Consider the following 27,880-nt stretch of genomic DNA (forward strand, 5'->3'; position numbering starts at 1 on the left):
TAGTTTTGAAGTAGAGACTAAAAGGACTACCTTGGTCAAGACAAAAAAAAAAGAACTCAAGTAAGTAACAAAAATTAGGAGATCAAATTTACACTTAATCCAAACTAAAAAAATAATGATTATACATTCACAATGTAAATAAGTTCTGAAACATGGTCTGCAATTGGTGTGGGAGAGAGGATACAAGAAGGTTATTTGTAATGTGGATTGCGAGGGTCTTCTACAAGCCTTGGAAGATGAAGAAAGCAAACTTTTCCTCCCAGCTCTGAATGATATTCGAGAACTGCTGGGGCGAAGTTGGTCTGTGGCGTTGAGCAACATTGGTAGAGTAGAGATTGTAACGAACTGGCGGATTTGTTGGCTAAGAGAGGGGCTTCTTCTCCGAATAATGCCTGATGTATGTTGCAGGACCCTCATGGGATTTAGAGATCCTCATTCTTAAGGATCGTTAAGCTAGCTTGTAGTTTTCGTTGTCTTTTAATTTTTCGATGTATAAAAAAATGTAAATGTAAATAAATTCTACATAAATATCAAATTAAGTTTGACAATTTTATCGTGATTAAATTAAAATTATAAGACTATATAGATGGCCAAAGCTAAAAAATGTTGGTACATGGTTTGCTACAGCCTACAATACATGGCTCACACTCGTCTCTTCCAACACCACCATTCTCTTCCACTGTGAGTATCATTCATTCATTCATTCTCTGTATCTCTATGCATGTCTCTGTGTGTGTGTTCAATCTAATGGCGGTTTCTCTCTCTCTTCTGTTTCGATGATTATGTGTTTGAGTGCTCACACTTCACTCTCTCTTATTAAGATCCAAAAGTGCTTTAATCGATTGAAACTAAGTATCGCATCTCATGTGTTTGCTTAACCTAGAAGAACCAGCTTCAACTGCTTAGTGTGCTCTTCATTTCGGTAGATTTGTGTTGTTTTCTTCAGAGTGAATTGCTGCGTGTGTGTGTGTGTGTGTTTTTGACACCAAATCTATGTCCTGGACAGTCACACGGTCGCGTGCTTTTAACTTTTTATTGAATGTGAAATTTCCTAGACTTGATTTACGCCTTTGATAAAATTTACTATTTATAAAATGTTATCAAATGGTGTTGTTGTAAGCATACTGAGACTTGTACTTGTTATTGTGGGATGTGAAAGGAGCAAATTATGACAATGGTTAATATATAAGCTGTTTTTATGTAATTTTCCAGTCAAACACTCTTTTCACTCAGAAGAAGCTACTCGTCTTATTTGATATGCCCCATAATCCATAGCAAATCACCATTGACATAGCCTAAGTGGGTCACCATTGACTGTATAACATTTAAAAGAACAATATAATTCAGCCTAAGATATCTACAGGGGAGGTGCATCCTTAGGTTGACGGGGCTGTTTATGTCTATTTTATTCTAAATGGAGCTTTTTTTGTTATTACTACCTTCAAATTTGGCTTATCCCCTTACTACTAGCATAGCTTCTCACTGTATTGTGTAGAACATGATATGGATACCTCTTTTGTGATTGATTGTATTGTATGACAGACTGACTCACAGTGTGTATTTCTTTATTCAGGTGACCGCATTTGAATTTTCATAATGGCTGTAAGTTACTTGCTACTAATTTTGTAATTTTTCCTTCCTTTGAGAATTCTTTCTTTCTTGTTTTGATAAGCCATTGAGAATTTTTTGTGTGGTAAATGCTATAGATTGAGAGAATTTTTAAAGATGAAGCCAGTGAAGAAAAAGGAGAGCGTGCCAGAATGGTGAGCTTGTTATGATTTCTGTTTTACCCTGGCTCGTTATGATTAATATACTTCTGATCTGTATTAGCAAATATTTTAAATCATTTTTCTTCTTATTTGAGTCTGAGGAAGGTTTGTTAGCTTTAGCTATATGTGTTGTGTGATTTGGTTTTCTGCAGGCATCTTTTGTTGGAGCCATGGCTATTGCTGATTTGGTGAAGACTACCTTAGAGCCAAAGGGAATGGTAAAATCTCCTCTTCACTCATTAAATGTGCTGATAAACGATTTATCTTTCACTCCTACGTCCTAAATAATTGATATATCTTGGATGGGAAAACTGCAGGATAAAATTTTGCAGTCAACAGGTAGAGGACGTGAAGTTACAGTCACTAATGACGGTGCTACAATCTTAAAGTCCCTCCATATTGATAACGCAGCTGCTAAAGTCCTTGTGGGTATCCTTATCATTTGTATTAATGTGGTTAAAGCAGCTTAGAAATTATAGAATGGTACAGGATTTTGGTGAGCTATTATGAAATGCCTGTGCTTGTTTTTTAGGGCCTTGAAACTAAAGTAATATTTAACTGTAAAAATTTCAATATACAATAATTACAAAATGGGAAGTTTTGTCACATACTTATAAAAAATGGGAAGATGGGTATTTGGAACACAAATTTTGTGTTATGCGAGAACAAAGAAGACAATGTTTCAATTTTAGTTTTCTTAATTATGAATTCTGACAGTTACTAGACTTTCTGCTGGCAGTCTATTATGAAATTCAAAGTTTATTTATAAGAACGTTGACATCCAGAACTTTCAGTGACTAGCCTTGGGTTATATTTGGGCTTAGGTTGGGGACGGAACAACCTCTGTTGTTGTATTGGCTGGGGAACTTCTTAGGGAGGCAGAAAAGCTGGTTGCAGCTAAAGATTTATCCCATGACCATAGTATCAGGTTCATTTCTTTCCTTTTCCCCACAATGGTCCAACTGCCCTTATGATGCAAATTTTGTTGCGTTTTTGTGTAGACAGGTTTCTAGTGACAACTTTAGTGATTCGTATGCTGTGTGTTAGGATGTTTACCTCATTAGTAATTACATTGGTACAGGAAGCAACACATTCCTTATCATGCATCCATTAGTAAATTTTATTTTGCATAGAAGACCGCTCTTTGGTCTCTTAAAATTTTTCATTGTTCCTTTGAATGTTAATGTAGAGCAAATGATTGTAAAAACTTTTTAATGTAAAATGGTTATCTATTCCATCTTTGTATTTAAATTAAGGACAGTTTATTGATGGATGTGATTGAAGGGTGGTAACCAAAGCAGTCAATAAAATTTCCATTTTCAATGCATTGTTATCGTTCCAAGGCTGCCCCATCTTTACTTTACTTTGGTTTTGTTGTTAGTGTACTCTTCCTGCTTTCAGAAAGATGAATAAAAAAGGATAAGAAATCAAGGGAAGCATTAGAAAGGTGAAATATGAAAGTTTTATAGTGATGCTTTGAGAACCATTTACAATTCTGATGGGTTTTGTAATTTGCATGTAACCATGTGTCATGAATTTACTATCCCAAAAGTTTAAGCTACTAGGTGAAAGAACACATGAATGGTTTATATTATATTTTTTAACATGCCTTCTTCTAGCAAGAGTCTTTTAGACTTGAAGTGTGGACATTGCACTGACTGATAGAATCCAGAAAATGAATAGTGTTTTATTCAAAAGAACCCTAATTCCCAAAGAGAAAGATACAGAATTTCCTTGAGAGAGAGACCAAACACTCTCCCTAAACCCGTACTCCAATTGATTCCTAAAAGATACCTCATACTCTCATTAACCATCTTAATTATAGACTCACTCTCTAACTAACTCCCATCCCCAGCTAACTAACTATTTACCCCTAATAGCCACTAACCGTGAGTGCCTATCAATGACCCATCCACCTAAGTTACTAATTATCCTAAAAAGTTAAATTGTTGGATGAAAACACATGACTGAGCATGAATTGTGCTCGTAATGCCATATGGCATAGGGGCTAAGATACCACTTGATGAGCTAATTATCCTAAACGGTTTAATTGTTGGGTGAAAACACATGAATTGTTTGTATTATATTCTCAGCATGAATATTGCCCTCCCCTTATTTTCTTAGCTGGTTTCAAATGATTTAGTTTCCAACATTTTCTTTTGATTAATATGAGTGTATTTGATATTAGCGGTTATGATTTTTAGATTTCCGAATGGCAGCTGAGTGTGCTCTTAATGCATTGTTACAAAAGGTTAAGGACAACAAAGCAGATTCTGGTAATTGTTTTATCTTTTGGATAGTGTGTTTTTGGGTTTTTATCATTCGCTTTTGGCCTTTGAATTCATTGTTATTATCATCAATTCATCATCATCATTTTTGTTTACAGCAGCACAGTGTTGAATGCTTAATGTAGAAGGCTTAATGTCTGATGGAGTGGTGGATTGCTTTTGGAGTCTCCAGTGACATCTATGGTGGGATGAGATGAGGAGATGATAGAGTGGAAGCAGAAATATGAGGGGGTGCTATGATGGAATGGGAAGTGAGAGGAGGTGATGAAATGGTTTTGGTCCCTCATTTTACTATCAGATTTGGTTTTGGTTTACAATTTTTATGGTTTTGGTTTACAATTTTTATGGTTTTGGACTTTCAATTCTCTCTCAATACCTGAGAACGACATCCACATTGCCACGTTTCTATAACAATTCTATGTGGTCTGTTTTGGTGTCAAGTCGCATTTGATAATTAAGTTTTTTAATAAATAAAAAACCAAAAACAATATTTTACATATTAAATCTGGCTTGACATCAAAAATAGGTCACGTAGGATTACTGATGACGTGACCCTCTATTTGCTCCATTACCACAAAGACCATGTGTTAGCAATTTAGTATCACCGGTAATAGTGAGATATTAAATGGAATAATTTTTGGTTCATACTCCATTTTCACTCACACTAGGATGAGAAAACTCACTTCTGGTCGTATCGGATGACCATCATGATATCTAGATAACTTTGGATCATTTAGCATGTTAATTAGAAGTGAGCAAATGATGGTACACGAGATGTTCCAGGTTGTAAATTATGGTAGCCCAGATCAGAGATGCTTTCTCTGAAACAGATTGAATTTCAACCTTGGAATAACCCCACATACAAGGTTGATGACAAGATAGAGTTGCTCTGTCAGGATAGTGGCATAAGAGGTTGCTGGTTCAGGTGTACAGTTGTGCAGGTAGCCCGGAAACAGTTGAAATTTCAATATGATGATGTTCAGGATGAAGATGGAAGTGGAAATCTTCAGGTATAATTAATCTCTCGAGATCTTCTAACTTCATTTTTTTTTATATTTGTACTTGGTGCTATGTTCAAATATGTACATAATTGGAGGGTGTTTCTGTTTAAGGTTTTATCATGACCACAAATGTTAATTATTTCTTGTATTTTGAGTTTAAAGAAAAATTCTTAAGGTGATGGAATAATAAGTATCTGTAAATTAGATGCCATCTTATTTAAGCTTAATATGAAATATAGACATGCTGGACTAATCATGGATCCAATACTCAACTGAAATAAATTAATCTCAGTTTTAAGGATCTACTGCTTAAAATTTCTCTTTTCTTCTAAACTAAATGGACTCTCATCAGAGTAACTGTTCTAGAGTTATTTTTGAAACAACTTGCTTGATCTCTTCTGCTAAGTAATGCTATCTAAGAATGACAGGAGGTTATTTAGAGGCATATTTTACACGGAAATTTGAGTTTCTTAGCACAGTGCAAGAAATTCATTTGTTTTTTTTTTTTAATTTTAGAGGGTAATGGGATGACCAATGACATAGGTGAGAATGTGAACAGGGACGGACCGAATTACAATGAAAATGGGACAATCCCCCCAAGAGAAAAAAAAATCTTCATAAAATGGTATTTAAATGTAGTATATGCCCCATTGAAAGGACCTGCTCGAAGTAGCCATTGTTGATTTTATGTTAAATTTTCACCCCCTGGATGCAAAGTAAAAAAAATATGATATGGTTTATGCATGCCAAACAATTTATGTGGGAAGATAAAGTAATGGCTACCTAACGTTAAACAAAATATTCCGAAGAATAGATTTCATTTTATAGATTCCCTTAATGAATTTATACCATATACACCGCACTCACTCTTGAATTAAAAACTTATATCTTGATCTTCTCAATCTTTTAGGAGTGGGTCCCTGCTTTCAAGTTTGCCAAGCCTGATAAACTTGGGATGAGACATTCTGACCGGCCCACAATCAGGCTAGCTCCAATTCATGAGGAACAAAAACTGGCTATCGAGGTCGGAACTGCAGTTGATGCATGGTGGAGTGTGGCTGGTGGGAGGGGTTTGTAATTAGAATTGATGACTCCAGTGGGGATAGTGTTCAAGTCTACTTTTCAGGTATGCTGTTTTAATGTTATTTTTTTGCCTCCTTAAATTATTCACACTTCACCATTTGGTGGTATCAGGTGAATGCTTGCTTATGAAAATGCACAAGAAGGCCTTGCGAATATCTAGAGATTGGTTAGGAGACAAGTGGATTGATATTAAGACAAAGCCTGATATAACCTCAACTATATTTACAGCTGATAGTTCTAACCCAAAGCATCCCTTGTCACCGTCTATGGTGAAGGATGCGGACTCTGTTGGTGTTGCTAATTCATGTCAAGACGTTCTTTCTATTATGAAGTCTAACGAACCTGATATTGCTGAAGAGAAACTTGTGTGTTGTGATGGCTTTGCTGAAGATGGGGATTGTGTCCCTGATAATAATAGAGAAAAAAATGCACATGTGTAAAAAATGTTGTAGTGACAAGTTGACAATGTTGAGACGAGTGGCAGTTGTGATAATGTAGATAATGGTGATGATAATGGCAAGGACGTCGATGATGATGGTGGTAGTAAGGAGAACATTTGTGATGATAATAAGGATATGGAGGTGAGGTGAGTGGTACTTCTGAACCAACTGTAGAACATCATCCATAAACATATGATATGATGGTGCTGGTTGTAGAGTTTTGCCATCATCTCTTTGCTTTGTTGTGATTTTCGTCTGATGTTAGTGTGATAGAATGTAAATAGTAGTTACACAGGAATGTTGGGAAGCTGATTGATTTTTTAACTTTAGTCGCCTTCATAGATGTACAGTGTTATGGGTGATGTCCAAGGTTGTGTTATCATCCTTTCCATTGGTTGTATTAGGAAGATTTTTTTATATTACTATTGAGTACTTTCACATGTTATATGACTAGTATCATTTATGAGCAAGCATATTTGAAGTTCATAAAAGCACTATTTTTTTCTGGTTTGTGTAACTCACAGGATAGCCAAATGCGGCAATGACGATCATTTTTTTTCTCCAAAGCACAAAACTTCCATATCTTAATTGTTTTTTATAACAACATAGAGAGATCTAATTAATTAATATAAGCTTATTATCAAGATAAATAATATAAATATTATCTCGACATGAGGTTTTTTTGAAATCATGCTATCAAGATAAATAATATAAATATAAGCTTAAAAAGAAGGAAGAACCTCAAGAAGATTGTGTGCTCTAATTGTTAGTGGATCTTAAAGAGATAAGGTTAATTATACCGATAATTTGCTTGATTCTCTTATTAATTTTTTGTATTTAGAAACTAATTATTATTAGTTATTAATTTAACTTTAGAGGAAGAAAACAAATACTCGTAGTTTGAATGTATATGGATTTGAAATGGGTAAATAGCCAAGTTGGTCCCTGAATGTGTCAACCGCCTTCAAGTTGGTCCCTAAACTTCTAAAATGCATTCAAGTTAGTCCAGACGTTAAAAATCTTAACAGGGGTTAACGGAATGCTGACATGGATTTTTTTTTTGTCAAGGCTGAAGCTTAGGTGGCATTTGAATGTTGAGAAAGTTTTTAAAGGTTTCAATTTAGTCCCTATGGTTGAAAAAAATTTCATTCACTCCCCCATCTTCCTCTACCTCTCCCCACCACCATCACCCCCTCTCTTCCTCCCACCTTCCTCCTCAACCGACCACCCACTCCACCACCACCACTCTAAAATCCCATATCAAAAACCATAAACCAAAAACCCCCAAATTTATGGAAGAAGGATGAGCTTAACACACTTTATATCACAACCCCATTTGGAGACTACAGACTACAGAGTTGGAATTGGGTCTCCCACCTCACCTTGAGCTCCTCCCTCCGCTGTTGGATTTGTAGCAGATATCCAGAAACAATAACCAAAACCCAGAAACCACAACTCCTACTCCTTCATGCTTCATGTGGAAGCATTGCTAATTAACATAGGTCTTACCTTATATATACTTATGCATATGTTTGAGTTGACATCAAAGTTGCTAAACAGTTTTATTAATATGAACTGGGTAATTGAAAGAGAGATATATTTTGTACCCAAAGCTCAGGGTCTGGGCAGATACAAATTAAAGCTGCAAAGAAAGGGAAAAGCATTGCTAAGAGACAATAACTTTGTCTCTCATACAAGGACAATGTACACATGATTGTTTCCTTTTTGCCTTTCATGTGAATCAATGTATAGAGCTATATTCATTACCAATTTGTAGTGCAATGAAAATAAGTCTCCAAATGCAGCCGTTTATTTCTCCTTGTCTTTGGCAGATAAAAAAATTACTGCCCCATTCCACAAAGTGATGAAAGATCCCCTGTCTCTTCCCGGAACCGCCATGTTCAACCCAGAAATGGAAACATCGATTCAAAAATCCCAAAAACACTAATTTAAAATCCCTAAATTCAAACTCATAAACAATAACGTCTAAACACTAAGATAGTGATGTTGCAGATTGATTCAAGGCTCTGGTGAGGCCAAACAGAGATTGAGAGAGAACGGGGGAGAGCGAGAGAGAGAGGGAGAGCGACAACCGACTTTCCCAAGTGACTCAAACCCTCCAAAGCTTTCAAATTTCACCCTTAGACAACACAGATCGAACATAATACCTCCCTCACCCGTCAAACAACACGAGTTTGAGAAGATCGAAGTCGTTGGAGTCCAGTGCGATGTGGCGTCGTGGTTTAGAGGGAAGTGAGAGAGGAAGAGGCAGCGGGAGTGGAGGTCTTAGGCGGCGATGACGCCGAACTGAGGGAGGCTCAGAACGATGAACGGTGGTCGATGGTTCTAGATTGAGCATAGAGGATGTATCTCTAGGGTTTGAGATACAGACTACAGTGTTGGAATTGGGTGTTTATTTTCGATGTTGTTGGTGAATGGTGAGTGGTTGGTGCAGTTGGTGGTGGTGAATTGTGGAAAACACCAACGTTGGAGATGGGTCGGTGAGTGATTCAACAGCGCAACAGACAAGAGAGGAGCGTAGCTCAAATTTGAAAACTTGCGATAAGCATATGCGATTCACCTGTTTGAAAATTTGGGGGTTTTTTGGTTTATGGATTTTGAGTTGGGATTTTAAAGTGGTGGTAGTGCAGTGGACGGCTGAGGAGGAAGGTGGAAGGAAGAGAGGGTGATGGTGGGGAGTTGGGTTTGGCACCCCACCTATGGGGCTTGGCACCCCACTTTATCAAATACGGAATTTAAAATTCCGTATTCTCCCTATTGAATACGGAACTTAAAATCCCGTACTGTATTTAAGCATGCGTGTCACATTTTCAACCACTCATTATATACTAAAACAGATACGGAATTTTATTTTCCGTATTGATACGGAACTTTAAATTCCGTATTTAATAAAGTGGGGTGCAAAGCCTAAGTGGTGGGGCACCAAACTCAATTCCCGTGATGGTGGTGGGGAGAGGAGGAAGATGGGGGAGAGAAAGGTATTTTTTTTTAACCATAGGGACTAAATTGAAAATTTATGTTTCGGTCAAATCTCTTTTCCGACGTGGAATTTCCAAGTGGAAAAAAATATGACATGCGAGCCACTCCGTTAACGTCTGTTAAGATTTTTAACGCCAGGGACTAACTTGAATGCATTTTGCCACATTTAGGGACCGTGAGATGCATTTTAGAAGTTTAGGGACCAACATGAAGGCGGTTGACACATTCAGGGATCAACTTGACTATTTACCCGATTTGAAATAGTTTGGTGCAATCTTTTCTGAAATCGAAATAATTCAAAAGATTGAAAATATCTCTGAAACATCTTTTGAATTTAATTTTTTATAAATAAAAACTATTTAAAAAAAATCAATTCATATATCGAATAGGATTTCTTGTAATGTTTTCTAAAACTCAAAATTGTTTTAAAATCCAGAAATCAAATAACCTCCAAATCAATCTAATCCTTCTTTCAAGAAAAAAATATATATTCCTGTTTTGTTTTGGTTTTTTCTTTTTTATGAATCTTTTTTGTTTTTGATGCACTTGGAAAATAAATGTAATCTAAATCTAAACAAAATATACACGTTAAAATAAACTCTATAATAATCTAATCTAAATCTTTTTTTTACATAATCTAATCTAAATCTAAACTTAAATACATAACAAATCTCAAACTTCCCTATAAATAACATTACATTGCATTCTTAGTTTTTCTAAAACTCAAACCTCGAATCCCCTCTATTGCATAATGGCATCTTTTCAAAAAAACTCTATGTTTTTTCTCTCCCTGTCCTTCATCTTCATTGTCCCTTCCATTGCACAACCCTGCAATTCATACACTTTCCCCAACCACATCACCTATGCCGCATGCAACAATCTACCAACCTTAGAATCATCACTTCATTGGAACTACCACCCATCCACACGCACGGTCGATGTAGCATTCAAGAAATCGAATACAGGAGACTCTAGTTGGATCGCTTGGGCCATCAACCCTACTTCAAAGGGTATGGTGGGTTCCCAAGCATTCGTTGCGTTTCGAAAATCTGATGGAAGTTTCAGGGCCTACACTTCACCCATTACCAGTTACGCGACTCTGTTGCAAGAGGGTCAACTCAGCATCCCTGTTCACAGTGTTTCAGGAACTTACGCGAATGGAAGCATGATCATCTTTGCAAGTCTGCGACTTCCAGAGAACACAACCGTGGTAAATCATGTTTGGCAAGAGGGGTTGGTATCTGATGATGGGACTCTGAAAGCTCATGCTATGGCAGGATCTAATCTTCAGTCTTTTGGAACCTTGGATTTTGTTTCTGGGAAAGTTGAAGAAACTGGATCAAAAGTGAACTCTAAAAGAACCACACTCAGAAATGTAAGAACGAATTCCTTGTAGTTCTTTATTTTTTATTTGTTACATGATTTACAAAAACCAATTCGTTTTCTCTTTACTTTTACGGTAAAAATTTGTAAACACCTTTCCATTATTTTTAACTTTTTGTAAGAATATATTTTGATACTAACCAATTTTGTTTACAAAAAAGACGTTCAATTTCGTTCTTAAAAAATGGATGAATTTATCTAGATTCTCATTATTAGTTTGAAACTTTGAATTTACTTTGCATAATATCTAACATTTTGTTGTCATCACAGGCTCATGGAATTTTGAATGTCATAAGCTGGGGAATACTAATGCCGATTGGAGTAATCTTTGCTATCTGCTTGAAGGCATTTGATGGTGTAGGACCTACATGGTTTCATTTGCATCGAGCATGTCAATCTCTAGCATTCTTGATGGGCATTGCTGGCTTTGGCACTGGTTTGTTCATGGGAAATCACTATGGAGTTCATCATGGTCCTCACAGATGCATTGGAATCGCTCTAGTTGTTCTAGCATCGGCTCAAGTTTGTGTTGCTATATTCTTCAGGCCTAAGAATGATCACAAGAACAGAATATTTTGGAACATTTTTCACTACGCAATTGGCTATTCAACAGTTGTCTTATCCATTTTGAATATCTTCAAAGGCTTTGACATTCTCCATGCCCAATTGATGTGGAAGAAAATCTATCTTGGGATAATCATATCTCTGGCCGTGATTGCTCTGATGTTGCAAATTTGGTGGTGCAAGAAGAGGTTCAACTCTAAGGAAAGTGATGACACCAACCAAGAGATTCCATAGACTACACAATTTTTTTAATTAATTTTAGCTTAATTAAATTTTTTGTCCCTTAGTTTAGTATCTTGATGATCTTAGTCCCCGTTGTTTTTTTCGCTCAATGTAAATTTCTTAATTTTGTAATAGTATTCGCACGTTAAAGTCTTTAAATTTGAATTTCTTAATATTGGATCTTAATTTATCAGTCCGATCCAAGTTATTTGAATCTAAATAGAAACACTACTTATCAATTATATATCAACTAGTACTTTTTATCCGTGTGCGATGCACGGGGATACTCATTTTTTGGTTTTTTGTGTGTGTTGTTTTTGTTAAATTTGTCTTGATTTAAATATATTTTATTGATTAAAAGATATAATAAATTAGTTTAAGAATTCTGATGTTTTCTTTTAAATAAATATGGTGAATTGGTTTGAACTGATGATGAGCAAATTTGTTTCATTGTTAGTAACTTATATAGATGTGGGGAAAGAGATAGTGGGAAGGCTATGCAACCATTAATAATTTTCTAAATCAAAACTAATTAATTGTGCCCCATTGGATTCCTTAGGTTACATAAAGTAAATAAACCATAAAAAAAAATCGAAGGGATTAAGGTAAATAAATAATTAAATTAAAATGAATTAAAAAGTAGTTAAAATACTTATTTTGAATAAATAATACAAAAAAATCGAAAGGAGTTACAAAAAAAAATTGACAACATTCAGGAGTTTCAAAATAATTAATAAATTTTTAATTAAAAAACTTAAATATTATTAATAAATTAAAATTTAATGTGGCAGGAGTTTCAAATTTAAAAACATAAATATTAGTAATAATTTATAATTTAATGTGCCTAATAAAGACTTAAAGACGTTTCAACTAATACATTTGCATACAAAATTTTCTTCTACTAATAATAGCAATTTAATAATGGTCATTAACCATTTGCATTATTTGCTCTAATGGTCATTAACATCTGCAATAGTAAAAGGCAAGGCACTAATGGTTATTAACCATTTCCATCATTCTCTCCTAAAATCAATTTACGATGCAAAAAGGTAGATATAGTTCTAGAAAAATTTAAAAATTTAAAACAAAAAGGTTATCAAAATACAAATTAAAATAACCATAATCGTATAAGAAAATCAAGGTTCCACCTCTCATTGTTTAAACGTTTAAAAAAAGTTTAAATAAAAACTCTTCAAACCAATTATAAATATCTTAAAGAGAAAAAGTTTGATGCACCGATGGTGTAAAGTTTTTTTACACCGTCAACCAATCAGATTTTAAGGATGTGAGAAAATCTCTCTTTTCATTTAATTTCTTTAATTGACATGTCACATCCTTGAAATCTGATTGGTTGACGGTGTAAAAAAACTTTACACCGTCGGTGCATCAAAATTAAACTCTATTTTAAATATCTTATTGGTTAAAAAGGTAGTTGATTTTTTTAAACAAACCGAGTTTAAGATATTTGATTGATGACCGTCAAAAAAAATTCTGATTGATTAAATATCATAAAAATCAAGTAAATTTTTTTCAATTTGATTATAAAAAAAATTAAATATCTGATTTAAATATAAATGTAACAGAATTTCAAACATATAATCTTTCCTTATATAAAAATTAATTAATATAATTTAAAATAATCTGTTTAAAATGGGAAGAGTATCAATAAATACTATTCTTAAAAAAACAAATATTATTTATAGCCAAATACTATTTAAAATTTTAAAAGGAATGACATAGTTCTTTTGACTTCAAGATGACCCCCGTAGTTTTGATATTCCTTATTAAAATAGCTAAAGAAAAGTCACATTGAATGCTTTTTATTATATTTATCATCATAATCATAGTTTGTTTTGTATCAGTTTCTTATGTCCCTCAACATGGCTGTTACGGCCACTATCTTTTAAAGGCCCTGTTTTTTTTTTTGGTTAGATAAGCTTTTTAAAGGCTTTGTTAATTTAACATTGCTAGATAGGTAAAAATCCAAGCTAAATTTAAACTCACAGTAAAGATTCAAAACAACTAACATTGAACATTGGATCAACAAACCAAATACATAATAACAATATGTGAAAAAGTTTCAGAACAAACTTATACGAATCTGCCAATTGGAATTGACATAACTATTATTGAGAAACAAAATTAAACTTTTACATAGCAGCAAGTCATCCGATTATACTCCCATAAAATTACCCAAAAACAATAGACACTTCAACAATCCTCTCTGCGATATTTGTAAACTTAAAGCAACACAGATCTCCTGCACGAACCCCATTACGTGTACAAAATTTCTTCCAGCCTGATCCAATCCTCACATCCTTCTTGTTTTTGCTCAGCAACTTGCACGTAACATCATCACCCACATGCCCTCGAAGCTTCAACGGAGAAACTCCAAATTGACGAATAAACACAGCAATTTTAGCTGGTAAGGCCTGAAAAATGTAAAAGTTCACCAAAACATGAATACAAAAATATCAGTGAAACTAAGGAACAAATAGAAAAATATTCTGTGATGCTCACCACATAACTCCCAACAGCTTGGGTTTTTGAAAGAGTTACCACACATGAAGGATATTTATTTTTAAACCAAAACACAACAGCAGAACCACTTGAATTTTTGTAGATCATTGGTATTTCTGGTTGCTTAGGTGCAGGGAACATCTAACTCATAATATCAACATTCTCTTGCTTCATAGTCACAGGCACATGCGGAAGCTTGGAGGCTGCAAGCATCTTCATTCATTGATCAATAATAATCTGTCTTATTGCCTTTTCTTCACATTCACTTTTTTTGGTAGATCTCAGCCAATTCGCCTCATCAGTGATGCTGAACTTTGGCTGGATTTAGAATCAAACCCTTTGTCTTCCGCATAATGTAACCCATGGTAGAAGTAAGGCTTAAACAACTCATGAAGACATATTTGAGAACAAATAAAAAAAATCAGAGAATGAACAAATAATTTAAGAAATCAGTGGGAGATGTCAAGTTTATGGTGTAACACCCTCTAAACCCCGCATAATAATATATCATAAATCAGAGTAAAATGCATAACACAGAGGGTGTCACACTTATTCTCCAGAAACATAAATCAAAACACCTGTCATGCTCATAATAAATATATAAATTTTCCAACTTTAATGTCGCAACATCATATGCATAGCACAGCGGATTTATTTCAACTCCAAAATTTAACATAAAGAGAGTTCATAGGTAACTCTTAACATCAAGGTACAAAACTAAACGTTTCCCGGTGTTACATAATAGAGCATGACTCCCCTAACTAAACCGTAAATGAAAGACTAGCTCCTCCAACTAACCCTCGCGAGAAGCTCCACTATCTTCGGTACCTGAGCGATGTCGCATAGAACATCATTCCAACAGAAGGGTGAGAACTCATATCATATGGATAAGCATAATAATAAATAATGTAAAAGCTTATCTATGCTCCACATAAATTACTCACATTCACTAACAAATAATAAATTATGTAATTTTAACATAATTAATCAAGTTCACAGTTATGGCAAATACTCCATAAATTATAGCTCAATTAGAACATATATAATAGTCTCTAATTACCACCACATCAAATCTCTCCAAAAATATCACCATAACACATATGACTCAAGTGAGACCCGTGCAAATGCCTTTGGTACCAAAGTTGTTATCCTTAGCGGTATCACCGCGTCCACTCCAGACAGATAACCACCAACAAAGCCCTCGCTCTAGGCTTCAAAACCACTCCAGTTTTGGGACAAGTCACTAGCCTCCACGAGAACTAGCAAACATTGCCTCTTGACAACTATGCAGTGTATTGTGCAAAACTCAACTAATATATGCATATTCAGACCATCTCCAAGTCCTAATTATTTTAGCATATTCATCACCAGTTGCACAAAACACATATTACATGTTATCAATTATACAACTTGCAATCACAACAACTTAGCATCTCAAACATAACATCAATTCAGAAACAACATCATATAATGATTATTAAAAATAGATGTAAATTAAATATAATTCATATATAACAGGTTCTGCAACTATTTCCTAAAGACTGGATTTCTCTCTAAATTTTCCCAAAAACTCGCGACATGCTCATGCTCGCCATCTCGCGACATCTCACTGCACAACTCGCCATGTCGCAACATCTCACGACATCTCCCTACGCAACTCGCCATGTCGCTGAATAACTCGCCATGTCGCGACATCTCACGACATCTCCCTACGCAACTCGCCATGTCGCGACATCTTGCGACATCTCCCTACGCAACTCGCCATGTGCGCGCACCACACATCTAATGAACTATTAAACGGATGTAAATTATCAAATATACTCAGAAAAATCTAATATTTTTTATCATGGTTCCGTATACACGTTTTGTAAACCTCTATAAATTTTCAAGTCACAATTCAAAGTACAAAAATCAGGAAAAATCGTACACTAACCGCAGTTCGTAAGAAACTGGACAGCTTAACCTATACTCACTAAAATACACATAACTCGAGCTACAGACGTCGGAATGACGTGAAACCAGTGGCAAAAGTTTCGTAACAGAAAAACCGACAACTTTTATGAAGACTACTTCTTCAAATTCGGCCATTAACATAGCACGAAAAAGGGTACAAGAGAACGTAAATTTCTGCGCATCATGCAAGCCTATCATCTACCCCCAAAATCATCTAAAAACCAAACCCTAACTATTTCAATTTGGGAATTTTTGCAACCTAGGGTTCCTAAATCATGCTTTCTATCATTATCCACTATCATACCAATCCATAAAACATGATTTCAAACCCTTACCTCTTGTAGATCACTTCTAAGTTTTCTCCTCTTTTCTCCTCTCCTTCTCTGCTTTCACGTGTTTCTTGTTCTGCTTCTCTTCTAATCCTTATTTTTTTTCTTTTCTTTCTTTCCATTTCACTCCTAACCCTTAAATAGCCATACAATGGGCCCCACTCTCAATTACTCACACTAAACCCTAAAACCTTATTTATCTATATCACATAATCACTTAATTATCTAACAAAATCACTAAATTACCATATACCATAATACTAATTAAAATAAAATAATAAATAACCTAATAACAGAAAATGGGGTGTTACATATGGGGGAGCATTCTCTTTTCTGTGTGAATGAACAAATAATTTCACAATTTAGTAGAAGGAATTTAGAAAGGTGCACTGTCAGCCTTTAAATGCATTGGTGAGATGACTGACACTGAAAGAAAACTTGGATTTGGAAGGGACTCATTGATTGTTCTTTCCATACTTCTAGGCAGCAACTATTATCAAGTAGTTCATTCTTTATATATACACCCAAGAAACGAAAAATTTATCAAAGATATGCATACATTATAGTGGGCAGTACCTGCAAATAAGTTTCTTTTCTAAAAGAGGTGCATCAATTATAGTGAGCATTATAAATAAAGAATATAAAATCCACTCAATAAGCACAAATTGTAAGAATACCTTTGGTGGGCAAGTCACCTATTCACTTTATTTCATAACTTCTAGCCTCATCTGAAATTGCAGGTAAATAATATTAGAGCCTGCAAAAAAAATTCAGAAGATACTATTAGATAAGAGAGCAGAGAGATCCTTTAACCACCAAGACCCCCTACCCACCAAGAACCACCAATCCGAGTCCCCTTAATCTACAAACAGGAACTTCTCTTTGAGGATAAAGCTGATCAATAATAGTGAGCATTATAGATAAAGAATATAGAATTCACTCAATAAGCACAAATTGTAAGAATACCTTTGGTGGGCAAGTCACCTATTCACTTTATTTTATAACTTCTAGTCTCATCTGAAATTGTTGGTAAATAACATTAGAACCTGTAACAAAAATTCAGAAGATACTATTAGATAAGAGAGCAGAGAGATCCTTTAACCACCAAGGACCCCCCTACCCACCAAGAACCACCAATCCAAGTCCCCGTAATCTACAAACAGGAACTTCTCTATGAGGACAAAGTTGATCAATAATAGTGAGCATTATAGAATTCACTCAATAAGCACAAATACCTTTGGTGGGCAAGTCACCTATTCACTTTATTTTATAACTTCTACCCTCATCTGAAATTGCTGGTAAATAATATTAGAACCTGCAGCCAAAATTCAAAAGATACTATTAGATAAGAGAGCAGAGAGATGAAAAAGAGAACACATTTCCTTTAACCACCAAGACCCCCCCCCCCCACACAGAAAAGAGAATGCTCCCCCATAAACTTGACATCTCCCACTGATTTCTTAAATTATTTGTTCATTCTCTGATTTTTTTTATTTGTTCTCAAATATGTCTTCATGAGTTGTTTAAGCCTTACTTCTACCATGGGTTACATTACACCACCCTTTCTTTAAGTTTAGCATGGTTCCTAATGAAGGACAGCAACAGAGCAAGATTAAAATCACATTGGTTTTATTTTCTAATTAGCAATCCTTTAATTATTTCACAGCCAACATTAATCATTCTGCTTTGACTCTTCTACTTAAAGCTCTCTTATAATTTGCACAGCTTCTGTTAAAACACCTTCAGACCTATAGTTTTTCTCAGCATTTTCAGATGAAACTCCTTGTTCTCATCTCTATTTCTATGCTACATTCACTTTCATATGCTACTTAGCCAATGTAGTCACTACTCCTGCCACCTCATCTCTATTTCTATACATGGTAATTGGTACTTGGGGCTCATAACCTTCAAGTCAGGTCTTATTTGGCTAAATCATTTCTTTCTTCCTACTCTTTTACCTTGCTTACAGACACTGGTCACACTTATTTGGCTAAATCATGTCATTGATTCCAAAAATATCAATGACATGTTATCAAATTTTCTGCAATTCATAAATTTGGGCCTAGATAGTCCTAATTCCACTATCAGCCAGATAACAGTAGCCTACAAACTAAGGGAATCAAACATCAGAGACAAAAAAAATTGGGCCTTTCAGGGACAACAGAGAGAGAGAGAGGGAAAGGAAATTCAATACCACAATCAAGAACAACGTAGAAGAACGACACAAATGCACAAACTGGAACCCCATAATCCCAGCATAGGTGCACCAAATCTGCAGAACAGGAATCACAGTGAACAATTTGAATCAAACTTGCTTAGCCAAAAATCATCTCCATCACGAAGTGGGAAAAAAAACAAAGGGAACGAATGGATGCTTGGAGGAAGAACGAATCACAGTCGTGAGAAAGAGAAACAAACCTGAAAATTTGCAGGAAAACCCAAATCGAGTATGAGCACCCAGCCAGCAGCCACCATTTAAGGAACAATGTCCGGTGCCAAACCTCAGCCATCTTCTACATCAGGATCAGGGAAGAAAAAAAAAGAAGGGAAACGATATCAGATCAGAAAAAAAGGGGAACGATATCAGTTCTGAATCCTAGAGACCACCAGAGATGAAATACATACCCAAACGGAGCAGACCACCTTCCCTACTCTGATTCGAACCCTCCAAAAAATCCCTTGTCTCCGTTTGTTTGCATAACCACTCATGAGATCATAATTAATTCCCCAACTCAGTAAATAAACAAAACTGAAACGAAACAAAAATTTAAAAAATAAAAAAACCTGTGAGAGACCGAGCCTACATGTAAAAAATACCGTTCTTACGGGATGGAAGATGGTTTTCTCAAATTTCCGGTTCTTCCTCTTCTCCCTGTATCTCAGAACCCTTGCCTCCCGATCCATCCCGCAGAGCTGCGTCGCCGGTTGCCTTCCGCCGCCGCCGGAAACCACCATCCCGCTCGAATCGGAGCTGTTCAAATACGACATGTCTAAAACCGCGTTCCCATCTGTCACCACTCCAACATCAAGCGAAGACGATGAAACCTGCAGATTCAAATCAAATCAGTACAAAATTCTTCGATCTGAGAAAATTTCAATCAATGGAAGTTAATTTGTATGTTGAGTAATCAAAGACTTACGCTTTGGTTGAGAGACTGTGATGGATAATTGAAGGAGCTGGAAGATGGTGATTCATGTCGCAGCCTCAGAATGTGGAGTCTTACTGAGAAGGAAGGATCAGAACCACGAAAAGGGGAAGAAGGTTCTGCAAAGCGGATGCGTCAGGAAGGAATTCTAATTTTTTGTTTTGCAGAGCGGAGACTCTTTGTGCATAATGGATAGGAAGAATGAAAGACGCAATGTGTCTGCCTTTTCAAGTTCGTGAAACGGCTGAGAGAAGGAGAAAAGGAAGAAGGTAAGGTGAATGGGGAAACTGATATGAATGAACGGCTGAGATCAAACCTGAGTGAAATAAAATAAATTTTTTACAAAAATATCCATACCCAACTCTCATAGATATTGGAATAAATTGCTCAAAGACTTTTTTGCCCCCAAGACTGCAAAACTTTGCTTTTATATAGATTATAGATAGATAGATAGATAGATAGATTATAGATTATAGATAGATTATAGATAGATAGATTATAGATAGATAGATAAATTATAGATTATAGATTATAGATTATAGATTATAGATTATAGATTATAGATTATAGATAGATTATAGATAGATAGATAGATAGATTATAGATTATAGATAGATAGATTATAGATAGATTATAGATAGATAGATTATAGATTATAGATTATAGATAGATTATAGATTATAGATTATAGATAGATGCATACTTGCTCTAAAATTACATAACATTATCATCTCTAATTCTAACGATCAATATAAACATTACAATTAATGTCACAACTAAACAATCATCTAACACTTTAAAAAAAAAAACAATCATCTAAGAACCGATAGAAATCCATTATTGAGCAATCTTTAAAAAAAAAGATCGCTAATTCAGTCTCTAATCTTTTGGTACTAAAATCCTCAAGAGCGGTTCTTATATTCCGGCCCCGTTTGGATAAACAGTTTAATTAAGCGCTTATGGTCATACTTATTCATAAGCTATTTTTAAAAATTTATTGAAATAAATTAAAAATAAGCTGTGTATAAGCATAAGCTGTTTTTCATAAGCTATCCTGAGTAGCTTATGAAAATAAGCTGAAAATAGCTTATGGCCTGCCATAAGCTGTTTGCATAAGCTCTCCCAAACACTGGCATAAGAGCTTATGCTGTCAGATAAGCTCAAATAAGCTCTTCCAAACTGGGTCTCCTTCGATTGTCCGTGATTGCCGTGATTTAGGGCCTGTTTGATTGTGTTTTCAATTTTATTGTTTTCAAAACTGTTTTGTAAAATAATTTTTAAGAATTGTTTCTTAGCATAATATAATAAAAAAACTTGTTTGGTAATTAAATTTTAAAAACTGTTTTGGAAATAAAAAAATAAAAAAATTTGTTTGATAAATTTGTTCCTAAATCATGTTTTGGAAACAAAAAGATAGAAAAGTCGTTTGGATGCATTCTTAGGGAAAAAAAGTTATTAATATGAAATTATTGAGATTTTTGATAATGTCAAACATGCAGTTTAATACCCTTCACAACATGAAGTTATTAACTTTTGATATTTTTTTATTTCTCTTTTATTTGCAGGTGTCTTGGTAACTAAATAACATAATATTTGACTTAAATTATCTTACTAGTGTCTATTTTTTTTTTTGAAACTATCTTACTAGTGTCTATATTTCTGTGTTTATTTGTTTATGACGTTAAAAAAACATTGTTTATAGTTTCAAAAAAAAAACATTGTTTATAAGGGTCTTGCTAATTAGACTTTTGAGCGTATATTAGACAAAAATAATTTATAATTTACTGCAGTTGGTACTTAGTAGTTTTTGCCGCATGAGATTTAAACACGAATGATGTAAGAAAAAAGTATCAACTTAATAAATAATTTCTAGCAAATTTGGCTACATTATAATTGAAAGGGTTAATCCTCATATTAGTCCATGTCTTTGTCTCGCCTTCTGAAGTGAGTCTCTCCCCTGAAAATTTGTAAAGTTGGATCCTCTCGTTTGTAAATTGTGTGGAGTTGGTCCTCGCCGGAGCCCGGAGCTCCGGCGAGTGATGATTTGGGATGGTGGACTGGGCGGAGGAAGACATGGCGGGAACTGGCGAAATACCGAGGATTCTCGCTCCCTTTAAGTGGACCCGCAAGCCAGCTGGAAGATTCTCTTGGATTTGTCCTATGTGCATAGGGGTTTGGGCCCTGGTTGTCAGGCCCAAATGTAGGAAAGGTCCATATCATGACCCTACCCTCTATAAAAGGGAAGGTCATCACCTTGTAAGAGGAACTTTTTGACACTTAATGAGAATATTCCCTTTTATTACATCTTTGCTATTTTAGTGCTCTGTTAGGGTTTGCTTTTTGTACTTTTCTCACTTAAGCTTACCTTAGAACGCAACAAAGCAGCTTGATACCGGCAATGTTGCGTACTCCTTCGTGAACTTCTGCCATGATTCCCTGGGCATCTCTCATGTCAACACATTTGAGCATATGAGACATAATTCCCCGCCGATATAGTTCATCGCCTACCAGCGTGTAGAAACTAGCCTCCCTACGCTTTTCTTTTGTGTTCAAATCATCATCCTTTGGAGGGTTTTTGAGGAAAGTTTTGATTGATTCCATCCATGAAGGCTCGCCTTCCGTTACCGTCTTTACCGCCTTTAACTTAACTTCCACTAAGTCAATACTGGGGCGAGAAAGGGTTTCCTGGATGACTGTTTGATAGTTGCCCAATCGCCCCGTACTGGCCAGTTTTGCCAGCACGTCCGCCCTTTCATTTTGACTTCTTGGAATATGTTCTATCCTGATCTTCTCTATTTCCATCATTAACCTGTGCACCACTTCCAGGTATTTAGCAAGTTGTGGATCCTTCACCTGGTACTCTCCTTTTACCTGTTTAACAACCAGCTGTGAGTCGCCTTTAATGAACAATTTCTGAACGCCTAATTCAATGGCGAGCCTTAATCCGGCGATTAGTGCCTCATATTCTGATTGGTTGTTGCTCGCCTTAAACTCGAATTTCAAAGATTGTTCGATGACCATCTTGTCCGGGCTTTCAATAGTTATTCCTGCCCCACTTCCCGTATCGTTGGAGGATCCATCAACAGATAGGACCTACTCTCCCTGAGTTTTCTCGCCTAGAGGCCGCCAAGGTAACTCAAGGGGACAAAGGAAAAGGAAAGGAGATAGTAGAAGAATTGGGCGACCTTGTTGGGGAATGCTCATCCATTGCAGGAGAGTTTGGAGGAGGCGCGATTTCGAGCAAGGCCAGAAAGCGTTATGTGGCAGCAGTACATTCCGTGCACGAAGCATACGAAGGCGAATGTTGGTTGAATCACTCTCCAATCATATTCACCCCTCAGGATTTTGAAAATGTAATTCCCCATGACAATGACTCGATTGTTGTAACAATCAGGGTTAACAATTACATGACGAAGAAAGTGTTCTTAGATCAGGGATCTTCGGCATACATCATTTATGGAGATGCCTTTGATCGCCTGGGGCTAAAGGAGTCAGATTTGAAACCGTATAAAGGAACCCTGGTGGGATTTACAGGGGATCGTGTCAATGTGCGGGGATACGTGGAAATACCAACAGCCTTTGGTGAAGGGGAGTTTGTCAAGAAATTTCAAGTCAAGTACCTAGTATTGGCGTGTAGAGCTAATTACAATGTACTTTTGGGGCGGGACACTCTTAACAAGTTATGCGCTGTGATTTCCACCGCTCATTTAACTATTAAATACCCAGCCTGCAATGGGAAGATTGGCGTCCTTCGCGTGGATCAGAATGCGGCGAGAGAATGTTACCTAAGAAGTGTGGCGCTCTACGGGCGAAAGGCCGCCAAGGAAAGCCACTGTTCCATAAGAAGGGTTTAGTTTAGACCCAAGGGATGATGCTGACGATTGTCGCCCACAACCTTTGGAAGAAACCAAATCAGCGCAAGTCAAGGATAAGGTGTTGAAAATCGGCAGCAGTTTAACAAAAGAACAGGAGGAAAGGTTGATCACCCTTTTAGGCGATAATCTAGATCTCTTTGCCTGGACAATTAATGATGTACCAGGGATTGACCCCAATGTGATTACTCATAAACTGGCCATACGGCCAGGAACAACACCAGTCATCCAGCCAAGGCGAAGGATGAATGATGAAAAGAACAAGGCGGTGCAAGTAGAAACTGAAAAGTTAATCAAGGCCCAATTCATTCGCGAAGTGCAATACCCAACCTGGCTCGCCAACGTAGTGATGGTCAAGAAAGCCATTGGGAAGTGGAGAATGTGCACGGATTACACAAGCCTGAACAAAGTGTGTCCCAAAGATTCATATCCTCTTCCCAATGTTGATAAATTGGTGGATGGGGCTTCTGGAAATGAACTTTTAAGTCTCATGGATGCATACTCTGGGTATAATCAAATACATGGTGCATCCTTCAGACGAGGAAAGTACGACGTTCATGACTAATCAGGCGAATTATTGTTACAAAACTATGCCTTTTGGTTTGAAAAATGCGGGAGCTACATACCAACGCCTCATGGATAAAAAAATTTCGAGCCAAGTTGGAAGGAACATGGAAGTATATGTGGATGATATGATTGTCAAGTCCGCCAAGTCCAGTGACCACCGCGATGATCTTAAAGAAGCATTTGCTCAGCTAAGAAAATACCGTATGAAGTTAAATCCCGAGAAATGTTCATTTGGGATTCAAGGGGGAAAGTTTTTGGGATTCATGATAACATCAAGAGGGATAGAAATAAATCCAGATAAAGGCTAGGCGATCTTGGAAATGAAAAGCCCAACAAATGTCAAGGAAGTACAACGATTAACAGGACGCATGGCTGCCTTAGCACGTTTCTTGCCAATGGCAGGCGACAAAGCAGCTCCGTTTTTCACTTGTTTGAAAAAGAATTCGAAGTTCCAATGGACCGAGGCATGTGAACAAGCTTTTACTAAATTGAAAGAATCACTAGCAACATTACCAGTACTATCCAAACCCACGCCAGACGTTCCTTTGACGCTCTACTTGGCAGTTACGGCTAGGGCGGTCAGTACGGTGTTGCTTCAGGAAGAAGGGAAGAGGCAGAAGGTTATATATTTTGTGAGTCATACTCTGCAAGGTGCTGAATTGCGATACCAAAAAATCGAGAAGGCGGCCTTGACAATTCTAAAAACAGCGAGACGTCTTAGGCCATACTTTCAATGTTTCCAAATCAAAGTTAAAACTGATGTTCCCTTAAGACAAGTACTCCAGAAACCCGATCTGTCAGAACGATTGGTCGGTTGGTCAGTCGAGTTGTCTGAATATGATATACAGTATGAGCCAAGGGGACAAGTTACAATCCAAAGCTTGATTGACTTTGTGGCGGAATTAACACCCACAGAAGGCGAGAAAACTCAGGGAGAGTAGGTCCTATCTGTTGATGGATCCTCCAACGATACGGGAAGTGGGGCAGGAATAACTATTGAAAGCCCGGACAAGATGGTCATCGAACAATCTTTGAAATTCGAGTTTAAGGCGAGCAACAACCAATCAGAATATGAGGCACTAATCGCCGGATTAAGGCTCGCCATTGAATTAGGCGTTCAGAAATTGTTCATCAAAGGCGACTCACAGCTGGTTGTTAAACAGGTAAAAGGAGAGTATCAGGTAAAGGATCCACAACTTGCTAAATACCTGGAAGTGGTGCACAGGTTAATGATGGAAATAGAGAAGATCGGGATAGAACATATTCCAAGAAGTCAAAATGAAAGGGCGGACGTGCTGGCAAAACTGGCCAGTACGGGGCGATTGGGCAACTATCAAACAGTCATCCAGGAAACCCTTTCTCGCCCCAGTATTGACTTGGTGGAAGTTAAGTTAAAGGCGGTAAAGACGGTAACGGAAGGCGAGCCTTCATGGATGGAATCAATCAAAACTTTCCTCAAAAACCCTCCAAAGGATGATGATTTGAACACAAAAGAAAAGCGTAGGGAGGCTAGTTTCTACACGCTGGTAGGCGATGAACTATATCGGCGGGGAATTATGTCTCCTATGCTCAAATGTGTTGACATGAGAGATGCCCAGGGAATCATGGCAGAAGTTCACGAAGGAGTATGCTCTAGTCACATAGGAGGGCGATCATTGGCAGTAAAGGTATTGAGAGCAGGATTTTACTGGCCAACAATGAAGAAAGACTGCCTGGAATACGTCAAGAAGTGTGAAAAGTGTCAAGTTTTCTCTGACTTACACAAAGCCCCGCCTGAAGAGTTAACAACCATGATGGCACCTTGGCCGTTTGCTATGTGGGGGACTGACATTTTAGGACCATTCCCAGTAGCAAAGGCGCAAATGAAGTATATCATTGTGGCGGTTGATTATTTTACTAAGTGGATAGAGGCGGAAGCAGTGGCGACTATTACGACCGCTAAAGTCAGGAACTTTCTATGGCGACGAATTGTGTGCAGGTTTGGGGTCCCCATGGCTTTGGTAACGGATAATGGGACTCAATTCACAAGCAATGTCACCAGAGAATTTTGTGCGGATATGGGAATTGAAATGCGATTTGCATCAGTAGAGCACCCTCAGACCAACGGGCAGGCAGAATCAGCCAACAAGGTCATTTTGAAGGGCTTAAAGAAAAAATTGGATGAGGCGAAAGGTCTTTGGGCGGAAGAACTTCCAGCCGTCCTATGGGCATACAACACGACTGAACAGACAAGCACGAAGGAAACCCCATATCGTCTAACTAATGGAACTGATGTCATGCTCTCAGTGGAAATTGAAAACCAAAGTTGGCGAGTAACTCGGTTTAATGAGGACGACAATGGGGAGAATTTGATAGCAAATCTAATCATGCTGCCTGAGGAACAACGGGAGGCACACTTAAGGAATGAGACGGGAAAGGTGAAGATTGCAAGGAAGTTCGCAACAAAGGTGGTCCCGAGAACTATGAGGGTAGGAGACTTAGTGCTTCGAAATAAGACTATACCTGACAAGCATAACAAACTCTCGTCCAATTGGGGCGGACCTTACAGGATAATTGGCGATGTTGGAGGTGGAGCCTATAAATTGGAACAACTTAATGGTCAAAAGATTCCACGAACATGGAACGCCTCACATTTGAAGCAGTACTTTAGTTAAGTGGAACAACAAAAACGAATGAAGTCGCACTCTTTTTCCCTTTCTTTGGAAAGGTTTTTAATGAGGCGGCATATGTAAAAATGAAGGGACAATAGTTCCCATATGTGGAAAAGCAATGAAAAGATCATTCCAAGAGATTGTTTATTTATATTACGAATTTATGCGGCGTAAGTCGTATCAAGGTATAAAATACCGCGAATAATCCTTTCGGAATAAGAAAGTATCGCCACCGAGTATTAAAAAGCCTTGGCAATTCTAGTGGCCACTAGAAACCAAGCCTCGTCGAAAAATCGGCTAAGGTACATAAACCTAAACGTTAATAAAACTTAGTAAATAACAACTTCAAAGTAACAACATAGTTAAACTGAAATGAACTTCATTAAAGATAGAAAAGGGCGTGGCCCATACATGCTTTAAGTAACAAAAAGAGGCGAAGCCCAAAACAAAGCTTGGCTCATAAACAAAATAAGACAACAAATAAGATCAAGCCATGTTTTCATTGTTGGCGTTGTTGTCTTGGCTTGCGGCAGCTTTTGGGTCCTTTTCCCCTTCATCCCCATTCTTGTCCTCGCCATGACCATCTTCACCATTTTCTTCCTCAGATTCACTTTCAGAGTTGAATTGAGGAAGGAGGTCAATATCAACATCATCATCGCCGACTACCTGCCCATCCTTAATCTCCTTCAAAAACCCGATACGGGAAAGGTCAAAGCCAGGTTCAACAACACTGATTTGCTCTTTAGCCTTGAGAAAGCCTTGAGCAAATTGAATGGATGCACGCCCTAGAATGGAAGCATTCAGGTGTTCATACTTCTCCTCCATCTTCCGACACCTAGCCTGAGCAGCAGTGTGTTTGACATTAATGACTTCCTTCAAAGATTTAGTCTTTTGCAGGAGTAAGTTAGAAGTCGCCAAGTCTTCAGTTAACTTAGCACATTTTTCCTCGGAAGACTTCAGGTGCTTGTTGGCGGTTTCGACGTCGACCTTTGCTCGCTCATACGCAACCTTCCAGTCAGCCGCCTTCTTCTCAAGACGATTCTTAGCTGCATGCAAATCCTTCACATAATGAGCCATACCCGCCACAGGACT

At 36.9% G+C, this 27,880-nt stretch overlaps 5 protein-coding genes and 1 long non-coding RNA gene across 11 annotated transcripts; 4 read left to right on the forward strand and 2 right to left on the reverse strand.

Moving 5' to 3' along the window:
* Nucleotides 1–605: 605 nt before the first annotated feature.
* Nucleotides 606–3,966, forward strand: LOC130724247 (T-complex protein 1 subunit beta-like). Its single transcript, XM_057575442.1, has 7 exons — nt 606–681; nt 1,574–1,602; nt 1,707–1,763; nt 1,922–1,987; nt 2,087–2,194; nt 2,594–2,697; nt 3,151–3,966. Exons 2-7 carry the CDS (start codon nt 1,597–1,599, stop codon nt 3,176–3,178), a joined length of 369 nt encoding a protein of 122 aa, XP_057431425.1. The 5' UTR covers nt 606–681; nt 1,574–1,596; the 3' UTR covers nt 3,179–3,966.
* A 193-nt stretch (nt 3,967–4,159) lies between these two features.
* On the forward strand, nt 4,160–7,028 carry LOC130724246 (uncharacterized). Its single transcript, XM_057575441.1, has 4 exons — nt 4,160–4,318; nt 4,954–5,067; nt 5,969–6,184; nt 6,253–7,028. Exons 3-4 carry the CDS (start codon nt 6,103–6,105, stop codon nt 6,579–6,581), a joined length of 411 nt encoding a protein of 136 aa, XP_057431424.1. The 5' UTR covers nt 4,160–4,318; nt 4,954–5,067; nt 5,969–6,102; the 3' UTR covers nt 6,582–7,028.
* Nucleotides 7,029–10,332: 3,304 nt separating this feature from the next.
* On the forward strand, nt 10,333–11,762 carry LOC130725319 (cytochrome b561 and DOMON domain-containing protein At5g47530-like). Its single transcript, XM_057576561.1, has 2 exons — nt 10,333–10,956; nt 11,235–11,762. Exons 1-2 carry the CDS (start codon nt 10,333–10,335, stop codon nt 11,760–11,762), a joined length of 1,152 nt encoding a protein of 383 aa, XP_057432544.1.
* Nucleotides 11,763–13,760: 1,998 nt separating this feature from the next.
* Nucleotides 13,761–19,512, reverse strand: LOC130725887 (uncharacterized). Of its 6 annotated transcripts, none has more exons than XR_009014639.1 (8): nt 19,379–19,512; nt 19,178–19,256; nt 18,971–19,062; nt 17,788–17,867; nt 17,519–17,598; nt 17,230–17,309; nt 14,271–15,098; nt 13,761–14,182 (listed from the first exon to the last, which is right to left on the reverse strand). It is a non-coding gene; the product is annotated as an uncharacterized LOC130725887 (long non-coding RNA). The 6 variants fall into 6 exon arrangements; XR_009014641.1 differs by having other exon boundaries at nt 18,971–19,065; XR_009014638.1 differs by having other exon boundaries at nt 19,357–19,489.
* A 2,547-nt stretch (nt 19,513–22,059) lies between these two features.
* On the reverse strand, nt 22,060–22,719 carry LOC130725320 (uncharacterized). The gene has a single exon (XM_057576562.1). The coding sequence runs from the start codon at nt 22,717–22,719 to the stop codon at nt 22,060–22,062; it is 660 nt and encodes a 219-aa protein (XP_057432545.1).
* A 2,431-nt stretch (nt 22,720–25,150) lies between these two features.
* Nucleotides 25,151–27,208, forward strand: LOC130725321 (uncharacterized). Its single transcript, XM_057576563.1, has 3 exons — nt 25,151–25,866; nt 26,116–26,441; nt 27,177–27,208. The coding sequence occupies exons 1-3, from the start codon at nt 25,151–25,153 to the stop codon at nt 27,206–27,208; spliced, it is 1,074 nt and encodes a 357-aa protein (XP_057432546.1).
* Nucleotides 27,209–27,880: the final 672 nt, after the last annotated feature.

Source organism: Lotus japonicus, chromosome 6 (assembly GCF_012489685.1).
Source record: "Lotus japonicus ecotype B-129 chromosome 6, LjGifu_v1.2".
NCBI lineage: Eukaryota > Viridiplantae > Streptophyta > Magnoliopsida > Fabales > Fabaceae > Lotus > Lotus japonicus.

What these genes read in the sequence shown, in the direction of transcription:
- LOC130724247 (XM_057575442.1), top strand. An exon ending in ACGCAGCTGCTAAAGTCCTT is followed by an intron (nt 2,195 to 2,593) that starts GTGGGTATCCTT and finishes ATTTGGGCTTAG; the next exon opens with GTTGGGGACGGAACAACCTC. An exon ending in TCCCATGACCATAGTATCAG is followed by an intron (nt 2,698 to 3,150) that starts GTTCATTTCTTT and finishes TTTTGTTGTTAG; the next exon opens with TGTACTCTTCCTGCTTTCAG.
- LOC130724246 (XM_057575441.1), top strand. Translation starts at nt 6,103, where the DNA reads ATGGTGGAGTGTGGCTGGTGGGAGGGGTTTGTAATTAGAATTGATGAC. An exon ending in TGTTCAAGTCTACTTTTCAG is followed by an intron (nt 6,185 to 6,252) that starts GTATGCTGTTTT and finishes TGGTGGTATCAG; the next exon opens with GTGAATGCTTGCTTATGAAA.
- LOC130725319 (XM_057576561.1), top strand. Translation starts at nt 10,333, where the DNA reads ATGGCATCTTTTCAAAAAAACTCTATGTTTTTTCTCTCCCTGTCCTTC. An exon ending in AAAGAACCACACTCAGAAAT is followed by an intron (nt 10,957 to 11,234) that starts GTAAGAACGAAT and finishes TTGTCATCACAG; the next exon opens with GCTCATGGAATTTTGAATGT.
- LOC130725320 (XM_057576562.1), bottom strand. Translation starts at nt 22,719, where the DNA reads ATGGTCATCGAACAATCTTTGAAATTCGAGTTTAAGGCGAGCAACAAC.
- LOC130725321 (XM_057576563.1), top strand. Translation starts at nt 25,151, where the DNA reads ATGGTCATCGAACAATCTTTGAAATTCGAGTTTAAGGCGAGCAACAAC. An exon ending in TGCCTGGAATACGTCAAGAA is followed by an intron (nt 25,867 to 26,115) that starts GTGTGAAAAGTG and finishes AATTGTGTGCAG; the next exon opens with GTTTGGGGTCCCCATGGCTT. An exon ending in AGTGGAAATTGAAAACCAAA is followed by an intron (nt 26,442 to 27,176) that starts GTTGGCGAGTAA and finishes ACTTCATTAAAG; the next exon opens with ATAGAAAAGGGCGTGGCCCA.